Source organism: Falco cherrug, chromosome 6 (assembly GCF_023634085.1).
Source record: "Falco cherrug isolate bFalChe1 chromosome 6, bFalChe1.pri, whole genome shotgun sequence".
Lineage (NCBI taxonomy): Eukaryota > Metazoa > Chordata > Aves > Falconiformes > Falconidae > Falco > Falco cherrug.
This window is the reverse complement of record NC_073702.1, coordinates 47,885,492-47,897,367: the sequence shown is the minus strand read 5'-3', so window position 1 is coordinate 47,897,367 and position 11,876 is coordinate 47,885,492. Positions and strand designations below refer to the sequence as shown.

Below are 11,876 nucleotides of genomic sequence, written 5' to 3'. Positions count from 1 at the left end.
CTGTAGTCAGCTCCTGTTGACTATTTTATAACAACGAACGTTGACGGTAATATCTTTTGTTTAAAGTATGGTTAAAGGTGACCCTTTATTTTAGTTATTTAAATATTATCTGTTCTTTTGTTTAATAACTTACAAAATTTCATGGCTTTGAAGGAGAATGAGATTTTTTTTTTGCAGTATTTTCACAATTAAGTCATGTGACTAAATATTTTATTTTCAGTGATTCTCAGTCCTTGACTTAGAGCAGCAGTATTAAGCAAGTCATAAGTCAATATGATCTGCTTTTGTCTATGAAGTAAGGTACTGGTTTTAACACTGATACAAAACGACTCAGTTGTGTAAGTGCATTTTGTTTTTAATCAGTCACTTACCTGTCTGAAGTACTTTGCAAATTTGCCATGAAGTGGCGGTTCTAAATATTCATTAAAAACTCCCTGCTATTCTTGCATAAATAGTCAAAATTTGACAGATGAGAACATTTTCGACAATGTAACTGTGCACCTGGGAAGACTGAACTGTTGTTGTTGCATCAGCTGGACTGTTGGGATAGCAGATGAAGAACAATGGTTTGAAACCTCTGTGACTAGCGTTAGAAGTGGTGTCCTGCCTTTTGACCGGGGCTGTCTAATTGGCAAGTTTTTGTCTTTTATCAGAGTGATAAAGGGTGGTCCTCTGGATTATGCTTTCTAAGACATTCTGTCTCAATATGAACAATAATATTAAAATTGGTCTTTAGCATTAGAACTTTTTTGAAAAGCCATATAACGGTATAAGGTTGAAATACATAGAACATGAAATATCTATATCATTGTATTCTTATTTCAATTCATTATACATAGGACAACAAGGTTTTGATCAATATGTATTTCTATCAGTCTTTAGTGGCATTACATACAATCCTCTGATTTTATATAATGTCCTTAGTTCAGATAATTGTTCAAGGGATGCAGTAATTCTGGCTAGCATATATAGATATATAAAAAATGGTTATAGTTAAGGTGAGAATATTAATAGCTACTCATTTTTAAAATCTTACTTCAAAGACCTGCCTATTTCCAAATCCCTTCAGTTTGTTCAGACTGTGAAGAGCTGCTTTGGCAAATACATATCATTTGCTGTATCAGGCCCATGGAAAGATGGCTTAACTTCCTTTTACAGAAGGAGCTGACATGTCTGGATAGCTCAAAACTCATTCAAAAGCATATTCTGGAACAGCTGATTAGCATCTTGAGTTAGCCCTTTTCATTGCTTCCTTCTTAAAATTTCAGCATATGCAAACATATACACAAACCACTGCAAATAGCAGTCATTCATTACATTTAATGGGAAGAACCAAATGAAAGTCATGATACATTCAAGTATAAGCACCGCAAGTGTAATAAAAAATACAGTTATGTTTCATTCCTGTTTGTGTAGCACTTACTGCTGGACGTGAGGTCTGAGATGTTTTCTTCACTGTAGATGTCCTGGAAAAATGCAGTTTGTCTTGAATGGAGCTATCCCTTCTCATATAAAACTGCATTTGCATGTAGTAACAAAATTTCTTGGAATGTTGTTTTTTTCCTCTTCTCTACAGCAAGTGCATTGCTGCTGTTTGTTCGCTGTCTTAGTTTCATCTACCCGAGAATAAAGGAGTACTTTGTTTAATGAGTTTTGTTTGACAAACACTCAGTAAGGGAAAGCAAAGAGATTATGTAGAAAAACACATGGAGGCTTTTAGTCCTAAATACATAATGATATCCAGGTTCTATGATGAAAACTGTGAACAGTGATCAAAAGGAATAAAATCTTGAGAATCCAGGAACTGTAAACTTAAGGGGAGGGGGGCAGAGTAGGAATCATTTAAGTTGAACTGAGAGGCAGAGCCAGAGGGTTTCGTTGTTTGTTGGTTGTCGGGGGGGGGGGGGGGATGTTCATCACAGATAATCTTACCAAGAGTTTAAATTTCCTAGGGAAGAGCTGTGCAATTCATTTTATTTTGTAATCGGAAGAGCAGGCCATTTTTATTAAACTACAGGTTTTGCTTATCTCTTCTGGGTAGCCTTAGCCTTCTGTAGGTCATCCTATAACTACCTTTGTGCGAGTCTGTGTGAAAGACTGAAGGAATAAAGTTACTAATAATGCTTATATGGTGACTGGAGCACATTGGAGAAGTGGCCTTGACAAGTTGGTGTGTGAAATCAAGAAAATAGGAGAAAAGTCTTGCTGATTGTAGCGATGTACCCATAGGTTCTGTACCCGACACTTGGTTTCCTGTGATCCTGCTTGTGACCCTAATGTGAAGGGAGTTATTACAAAGCCGTTCTTATACAGGAATTAGATTATTGCTATTAGTGCAGTGGCACAGTTATTTACTGCTGGAAGTGAACCAAAATGAAACCCTCGCATTGGAACAAGTTTGCTATAAGATACACCTATCTGGTGTTAGACCTAACATTTGTCTGTAGCGGACAGATAAAATGCTGGTACTGAACACTTCGTTGATGACAGTGCTGGATTAAAGCTATCTTAGCAGGTTCTTCAGCAGTCTGTTTTAATGCAGTTGTAGGATGTTATACTTAGGTTTCAGTTCCCTATGAGTAGATTGCCACTTGGAAAAGGGTATGTGAATTTGCTTTTAATACAGCCCTGTTGCAAGATACATGTATTGCCCATCATGAGACCTTTATTGTCAACAGTTAGTAAAAATTGTCTCATTTAAGGTTACTCTGATTTTGAGTATTGATTTCATCAGCGAGGCAACTTCTCTGAATTGTACTGTCACACATTCCTGCTATAAACCGTCATTGTACAGATACACTAAAACAGCAAGGGATTAATAATTGCTGTACTATTGACAGCTCAGGATATATCAGTGGAATAACTTTAATATTCATTATTTTGTAAGAATTGAGTATTGTTTTCTAAGTATTGCTAAGATACTTGACGGGCTAAAAAAAAAGTGTTACTAATAAAATTATCAGCAAATTAACGTGTATATTTTAAGTATGCTTGTGTACTGTATTGGCTTTCATAATTCTACTCTCTATTTTATGCATATTAAAAAGGTTAGGGAAAAATAGCATGTATAATTTTAAGGGAGTGGCCAATTACAAGTGCAAAGCTTTCCCCTGTATCTGTTGCTATAGTAACCAGGCAGCTTTTCTGGGGTCCAAAGAAAACAGCATCTATAATGGAACTAACGCTGAGAAGTGCTGTGTTTTGTTTCAGAGGCAGAAATTACGGCCCACTGGCCTTGAGATTGTAAATTGAGCTGTTTTTCTCTTAAAGTATACACTGCATGTAGATTGTGTTCTTTCTTTCTTTTCCTTCAGAAATTTTTGTTAAAGATGCAGCTCCAACTCCCAGAGAGCCCTCATATCTCACTTACGAGCAGTTCCGCAAAATTGAGGTGACTAGGAGATCCCAAATGGGCTCTGATTGTTTTCTTATCCGTAATTTTGTGGGGGAAATACCTTGTTTTATTTCCTGACAAAAATGTGGTTAAACATATACATGTGTAAATAAGCCCTTAGTATTTCTATATAAGGAGCTGGTTGGTCAGTGAAGTATGTATTTGCCTTGATCAAAAATACAAGCTTTTTTGAGACTGAGTGTGAATACAGGTTTTTGCTGCATTCCTGTGATCTTCCTGACAACAGGTAGCAGCAACCTGTGGCAAAGGCAGGAGTTACCAGCACTTGAGAAATTCAGAAACTGCTTTGGAAAATACATTTATGTGCATTTCGCTGCAGATTCCATATGTCAAGTATTCTTTGTCACCTCATTTTTAAATAAGTTGTATCATAATGTTTTAGTAGCTTAAGTATTTTTTCTGTCTTATTCTTAACTCTAGCTTTGAGAAAAGGTGGAAACAGGAAAAATGATCTCTTAACATACAGTTGAGATCAGCAGTGCTAATACTGGAAGCTTCTGTGGTTGTTTTTTTTTATCAGCACCATTACTGGGTATTTTCTTTCCTTTCTCTAGGCAGTATTTTTGTTCAGCTTCATAAGTTGAAAAACTTACATTGTTTGAATTTCATCGTTTCTGTTGAAAGCAAATACAGTACCTCTGCTGTTGAGGCAGTTGTACTGGATAAATGTGCTTGAGAGCTGAGCTGTTCCCACTGAAAGTACAATATGGATGGATGGCACCTTTGTGCCCTAAGAATATAACCACATCAGAGGTTATGATTTAATGGATTAAAAAAAAAAAAAAAAAAAAACCAAACCAAAAAACCAAAAAACCAAAAAAAACCAACAAAAAATACCAAAAAACCAAACTTAGAGCAGTTTTGGTTAAAGCAGTAGAAAAAACTCTCTTTTTTTCAAGTTCTTTCTTGCTAGGGATTTTCTCACACAATTGGTGCACTGTGCTTAGAACAGAAGCTGTTCTTTGCCCTGAGTGTATCTTTTATTTCAATCAGAACTAGCACATCTTCAGTTTAATGTCACGTAGAATCTGTTCAATGAATGTCAATATTGATTTTCAGACCTTTTTAAAAGATAGATGACTGCCCATCATATTAGCAGACTTCTTAAATAAAAGACTGAATGTTTTAAAAAGTCTGGTGCTTAAAATTTTGTAGTTGTTCAGTACCAGTACTTGTACAAATTGTACAAATTTTCAGTGTGCTTCTCCAGAAAAATTTTTCATTGTTATTGTTAATATCTAGTTTGGAAGGTGAACTGTTTTATTTGATGTTGTGCAGAACTGGATTTTTAGCCCAGCCTCTATTTTTCTAATACAGAAGTCTGAATTCTTGGCATTTCTGTGTAATATAGTATCTCTATAATTGCATGACATATTTTATGCTTTTATATGTATATATGTGTACATTGAAGGGAGGATGTTATTTCATTTTGTTTTCAGACACAGGGAAAGTGACCATTCTGTGAGCCAAGCTGATTTTAGAACTATAAAAGAATAAAACAAGCTTGAAAAAAATCTTTGTAGAATCATTTGAATATAATTTGAATGAACTGTGATACACAGTGTAAATAGAGGTGTGTGGTCACTTAAACTGACTATGAACTTATTTCTACCTACCATTCCTTTAAATAGACTGGAATTCTAAAATCTTAATATGCTGAAAAGTAATTCCTTGGCTTACATTTTAGAAAAGCCCTAGAGCAACAGAAAACATATAGGGAATGGGTTTGATTTCTAATTATAATACCAATTTTCTCCAGCTGCCCTTCAGCTTGTATATTGAATATTGCCTAATTTGTGTATCATGTCAGAATTGTCTTGTGGAAGGATCTGAAGAAAGAAGTGCTAATTACTTTACAGATTACATGGAAGTTGTTCTAGATGAAGGAGGTGCCATAGGGAAAAAAGTACTAAGTAGTAATGGCATATGAACTAATTGGAAATATGTAGATAACTAAGACTAAAATTCTGTAGGGCCTTGAAATTTAAGGCGCAAATCTTTGTATTCAAATAGTGTGACATTAGTCACTGCACAGCTATGTTACCTGTCACGATAGTGTCTTGCTATGTTCTGTCTGTTTCCTGATGTCTAGCCAGTTAACTTAGAAATAACGTGCCTCAGAGGAATGTATCTACTCAAATCTATCTATCCTTTTCGTATAGGTGGATGTGGCTGTGGTGCATTTCACTCCATTGGTGCAACCAAAGATAGAGCAGCCGTTCGAGCTAGTAGAAAAAGTGGTTCGAAGCGTTTTTCAGTTTAGAAGAAAATACTGCTTCCGCGGAATCGAGTAAGGATCTTTTAACGAAAAATTCTCAGATAATGTTTTTGTAAATGTGTCAGCTACTATGTCAGTTGAGAAACACTTGCAGCATTTGATTTTATTCCTCCCATTTTAAATTTGTCATCATAGTTCATCAGACCTTTCCATTTCAGGATGGAGACAGAAGTATGAGATGAATCTCCTTCTGCTGTAATTATGTAATAATTACTGTGCGGTTTTTGTTAGTGCAGTTGAAGTTGTTAAAATTACTAGGATAAATGAGTGTTCTTTCCAATAGTTGTCTGTCTCAGAAGCCAAAAAAGAAACCAACCACAAAAAATACAGCATTTGTTGGTTGAGTTAAAAAATCGAAAGTATCAAAATTCAGAATGAAGATGGCAGTGTGAGGAGGGAGAACGTCATCTGTAGGAAATGTTACTTATTTGGGGATAATGTCAAAAGGTCAAATTCTTGTTTCTGTTCTTGCCCTTTTATGGAGTTCTTACTGGCTCTTTAAAAATGCCTGTCTTACTGAGGGAATTTACCAGGTTCTCTTAACTGATGCAAGAAACCTGCAGTCTGTTCACCACAGATCCTGTTAAAACTCTACATAGCCACATGTCTGACCTGGTATGGGAAAAACCCAGTGTTCAGCACTTCAGAATGTGCGACAGAGCTGCTGTTAGGACTAGAGGCGTGCTGCCGCAGCTTGGGCTAGCTGAATTGTGCTGGGCAGTTTTGGCCCTGATGCAGTCCAGAATTAGGGTAGACACTACATTACTGAACTACAAGCCTTATATGTTGCTATTTTAAAGGTGAACATAGAATTTTGCCTCTGGTTTTGGGCTTTTTGTGCTTGAGACAGTGAAGTCCACGGATGTCTGGGATGCAGACATCGGATCTAAAATGAGTACCAGTTTGCCCGGGTTAGGGTTTGAAGTATGTTTTGGAGGCCGTTGGATAATGAGGTATCTGAACTCTGGATCAATTTGTATTTGATTTACAAGGTGGTGGGGTTGTGTGGGTTTTTTTGTGAAAGAATTGACAATGTAAGCAGGAGGCGTATGCAGTCAGCATATCTATGTTATGTAGAATATTTTTGCTAAAGTTTAAAAATTCCCCCACAACTATTGTGTAATCTCAAATCGCTAAAGCTGCTCTACATTCTTTTGAGGCAAGGAGGGGGAACCTGAACTTTTGGGCATCACATATCCCCTAGCAGCTTATCGTACTTTAGCCCTAGTGTGCAGCTAAGAAACACAATCCTCTTATTCTTTAGCTGACCTGAAAAAAATTGGCAAATTTTGGTGTATAATAAGGCTATTAAGTTCATTATAAGCTACCTGTCTATCTGCCTCTCACATATACTGTATAAAACCAAGGTAATAGAATCAGTTTATATTTGTGTGTAAATTCTGGGATATGAGACAGAGATGGCATGTAAGAGTAAGCTGTTGAGTCCATGAAGAAAAATGTTGTAGTTTGAGTTGCCATTCATGATCATTTATAAGATGGTCCATAGTCCGTATATAAATTTTTGGCTCCAAGTACATCCTTTACCTACCAAATCAAAGGAGAGTATAACATGAGGAGGGATATCAAAATAAGGATTGATCCATTATAACCTTGCTGACCTAGATGCTGAATTAATGGGGACATTTTTGACTAAGGCCTGGAGTCATGGAGTCATTGTTGACCACATCCTTTAAACAGGATTGTTCCCTCAAGTGCCAGCCTTGTCCTGTTATTTTAAACCCTTTCTTAACTTTGTATTCTGTCTGCCTACCAGGAGCCAACTGTCTCTTCCTTACACAAAGCCTTTTGATTAGCTTATCCAGCCAACCTGTGAAACACAGCTGGGGGTGTTACTGTATTAGTTCTACAGCATTTTTAGGTCTTCTATGTGTGTGACGGAGTGGGATTATTTGAAAACTGAGACATGCACATCAAGCATGTGCAAATTTTCTGCCTTCCTGGCTCATTGTAGACTGAGAACTACTGATAATAAGAGCTAGGTCGTCCTTTCAGTAGTTTGCACTTTGTTCTATGTATTTTTGTGAGACGTTAACACTTGAAATAATACTGTTCATTAGAATTTGCGGAACTTGTGAGAGGTACTGAAGTATCTGGCCACAGAGTAAATGAACTGATAAGATTATCTATGAACAGTGACAGGGCTGAAAAAAGAATCGAGGACTCCTGGCACATTCTCTAAGTTCTAAATATTAAAAAGTGAATGATAATGAAATACTCCTTTCCTCCTTCTCGGCTTTTTTTCAGGCATTACAATTACAGTATTAATGACAAGTGATAACAATATCTTTCCCATTGGAATGAAACAGCCTGTAAGAAAAATTCATATGATTTGGATCTGATCTGTTTTGCACAGTTTAATCTTTTGTTGCTCTCTTAAATATAAGGCTAATTGTAAGAAGGCCCTGTGACTCTATCCATGCCCCAAACTCTTTTCAATGTGTGCGAATATGAACATACATGAATGTGTTTAATGTGCAATATATTTATATGCATTCCTATGTTGTCATAATTTGCAGAAAAAGGGCCCTTACATGTCTCTGTTTGCTTAGGTAATTGAGCTATATTGAGTGTCACAGCTAAAGTAGTGACATACTTAATAGCAAACCTGTATTAAGTAAATTCCCAAGAGGATCCTGTTACCGTGAAGGGAAACTGGTTTGAATTTGTCTTCTCCCCACACCTTTTAGGACCTTGTTTCCTGAAAGTGGACGTTTGAAAAGAACAGAACAGCTGCTGCTGACAGCAAATGTTGATCCAACTCTGCGTCCTTTTCAGCTGTCCATGTCACACTTTAGAAATCTGTGCAATACATACAGGAAAATGTGCAATGAAGACCCAAGCCTTTTTGTGTACAACTACAGAGAAGATCTGAAGCAAAAGAAGAAGACAAGCTCACTTAAAACTACCAGTCAGCCTGAACAAACGGAAGAGGAAGAGCAGCTGTAACAGCAGCAGACTGATTTTTCAATTAAACTCCTTGATCTACAGGTGCTGATTCAGTAAAAGGAGGCTTATATATTCTTACATTTCTGCAGGTATTGAAAAATTACTTTTGAGAAAGTGGTTGGGAGAGAGGGCTTTCCCATTTTATTTATTCATTTCATTCAGCTGCAGACAAAAGTGAAAAAACAATCCAGTTACATGGTACCTGCAGGTTCTTTTTACTTAAGGAGAATGGCTGGAACACATACCAAGAACAAGGTATGTTGTGAGATATGTGATTTAAGTTGGGATACTTCTAAAATAATTTAGATTTGTATGAATTGAAAGTGCATTATTGAAACATAAGAAAAAATATTTTTCATATTTCAGCACATGAGATGGTGTTTGGGTTTTTGCATTCTTTTTATCCTGGAACATCCTCCTGTGCAGAGTAACTTTAAAAAACACAAGCCAAAACTCTTGTATAAATGTACTTGAGTGACTGGCTTAAAGGAGGATAAAGTGCACAGATTGTCTCACGGTCTGCTAATACTCTTCTCGTTTATGCAAAGGCAAAGAATTTGGGATTTAAAGTTCCAACTAGAAAAAAGCAGCGTGATAAAAACTAGAAAACAGGGCTAAATATAATACTTGTTTGTCTTTTTACTGTACAGGCGGTAGAGAAAATAAAAAATACAGTCAAATAAAAGATTACAGGCCAAGCTTTGTTTTTGTATTTACACATATGTATAAAGTATAAACAGCATCTTGAAACTTACAAAAATGAAATTTCTGCACTATTGTGCACTAAAACGCATTAAAATAACTTAATTCTGCTTTAAATAAAGCAAAAATGAAAACCAAAGAAAGAAAATGCCCAAGATATTGAAAAAATCCATTTTGCAATGCTACTTTCCTTTGTAAACCCTTCTGCCACTGACTAGCACCTTTTCCATGTTACTTAAAATACTAATGAGGCCGTCCTTCCCTTCCCCTCCCCAGGAACACTACATCACCTTAATAACTCCTTGAAAGGGATGAACTAATATACAGACCATGGCCAACTTAATCTATTTTTGATCCACAATAAATTAAAATAACTTAAGAATCCTTTACAGCTGTTTTTGTGGAGAAAATGTATTAGTGCACAAAATCAGATAGTAGTTTTCCTGCAGCTTCCATGAATTTACTACTTCTAAAGCAAAACAAGTTTGTTGAATTTCATGTGGATTGCAAATGAGTATTTTAAATATAGTGCTTAGAAAGCTAGGATTTCCTATGCCTCTCCACAGCTTCATAAAAGCAGTCCTCATTAACTACAGATGTTAAACTCTGGACGCTAAATTCCCTCTCTAAAATAGAGTTCAGATCCAGGTTTGCAGCATCAGAGTGACTGTCAAGGGACTGGTGGCGTTCTTGCATTGCCGTTAAAGTTCCTCTGTTACGCTTTGTGCTGTTCAGTTTTCTCTTCACTGGGCAGAAATGTCCACGCACCAGCTTTGGATGCTGTCCTGTCTCGAAGCCATCTCCCTCCTCATTTTCAGCAGCCTGATCTCGTTCAGAGTCAGTACTTGGTTCCTCTGAAATCTTCAGCCGTTGGAACTGTATTTCAATGTCTTTTGTAGGGCTGCCCTTCTTTAGGCTCTGATAGTCATCATCATCATCATCATCACTGAGAATATCAGATTCTTTGACAAGAACATTAGAGAAGTCAGATGCACAGCTCTGTACGTGTTTATCAGGAGAAGAGTTCTTGGGCTCCTGTATGCTCTCAGTGGTGTGGCAGCTGCTGCTCTGAGTACTGCTGCTCAGGCTGCACTCGTCAGAGTCCTGGAAGGTGCCTTTCCCTGCATCACCATTCCACTCACTGCTGGATGAATTCTTCAGTACCTTCAAGGACCTCGTGGAAGCTGTGCAGAGGAAAAAGGCAGGGTGGTTTTCTCAGCAAAACATTAGCTGGTTACACTGTCTGTCGCAATAGCCCCCTTGTAATTGCAGTGTACATTGTTTCATTTGATAACCATCCCAGGTCAGATCTGTCAGCATTCTGATACCAACAGTGCAATCCCATCTCAAGAGTTTTCATTCCACCTACCCCAGGGCCTATATGCTTGCCTTCACGTGTAATATATACAGAATCCTCCAAAAATTGTAGTAATGATTTACATGCTTCTGCAGGAAAGCACGAGTGATTCAGGCACCTCAAGCACTGGAGGGCCAGGTTGCAGGCAGGACATGAACTGTCCCAGTTCCTGTGATGTTAAGAGGATTTTACAGACAACTGATCAGACTGAGAACTTGAAATACCAGTAGCTACTCATTTAGCTAAAATGTCTGAAGCCTGTACTTAATTAGGGTATCTGCTGGGATGCAGATTTAGTGCGTTGAAAGAAGCGAGACTCCTGCCTTCTGCCCGTTGTTTTAGTTGTAAGTGTTATTAGGGCTGAGTTACTAAAGGGAACCCAGAGGAAAGAGCACTAATACTGCATGCCAAAGGGAGTCTGTTTCTTCCCACCAAAATTAATTTGGGCCTTAAGTCTTCCCTTAAGAGATCTAATGACACATCAGCGCATGGGGGGGATGGCAAGTTTGCTTATCTCCTGTAGCCCTTGTCATGCACTGAGTTGTGAAGAAACCCTACCGCCTCCCCAGCCCCCCCAAAAAATGGAATTTGTGGGTCTGGCACATGACGCACTACAGTTACGGTAATAATTGCAAACCTTCTGCCAGCACTGGAGTCCAGACTCCATTTTTCTCTTTGAGGATGCGTTTCTTACCCAGTTTGGCTGTTGCAGGTACACGGTTCTTGAGTGGGACAAGGCGATCTTTACATGTTTTCTCCAGCGGTAGCTCACATTTTATGTGACGCCTGAAATTCTCCCGCAAAATGGAACGGATCACCTTCACGATGTTAGTCTTGTTCTCACAGTCACTGCAAGTTTAAGAAAACAGATAACCTAAGTTTCCTCTCTGAAGTAAGACACTGTTGGGATAAAATCTGCCTCCCCTCTTTCTGCTGATGTGCTTTAGTGCAGTGGGGTTTTTTCAGTAGCTTGCTGTAGTAGTGGTTTTGCAGCTAACATCTTTATGCACTGTTAGGCATTTCACACACTTTGTGTTTTGAGATCTTCATTACTTCCTTTCAGAAAAACAGACTGAAAGGTAACTTCTGTACCAAGGCACTGGCCCTGAAGTGGTCTTTAATCAGAAGGTAATTTCTGCTAACCAACTGAGAGTCTG

At 37.7% G+C, this 11,876-nt stretch overlaps 2 protein-coding genes across 14 annotated transcripts in view; one reads left to right on the top strand and one right to left on the bottom strand.

Annotated features, from left to right (window-relative positions):
• TFB1M (transcription factor B1, mitochondrial) overlaps positions 1–9,363 on the top strand; it is a 29,701-nt gene extending 20,338 nt beyond the window's left edge. For all 7 annotated transcript variants that reach the window (XM_055713815.1, XM_055713817.1, XM_055713816.1 and 4 more), the window contains 2 exons: positions 5,578–5,705; positions 8,402–9,363. In XM_055713815.1, the coding sequence (XP_055569790.1) occupies positions 5,578–5,705; positions 8,402–8,660 (387 nt within the window). In that variant the 3' untranslated portion in view covers positions 8,661–9,363. The remainder of the gene's footprint in view (positions 1–5,577; positions 5,706–8,401) is intronic.
• Positions 9,276–11,876, bottom strand: part of TIAM2 (TIAM Rac1 associated GEF 2) — a 90,972-nt gene continuing 88,371 nt past the window's right edge. For all 7 annotated transcript variants that reach the window (XM_055713800.1, XM_055713799.1, XM_055713803.1 and 4 more), the window contains 2 exons: positions 11,414–11,568; positions 9,276–10,546 (listed from right to left, as the gene is read on the bottom strand). In XM_055713800.1, the coding sequence (XP_055569775.1) occupies positions 9,903–10,546; positions 11,414–11,568 (799 nt within the window). In that variant the 3' untranslated portion in view covers positions 9,276–9,902. The remainder of the gene's footprint in view (positions 10,547–11,413; positions 11,569–11,876) is intronic.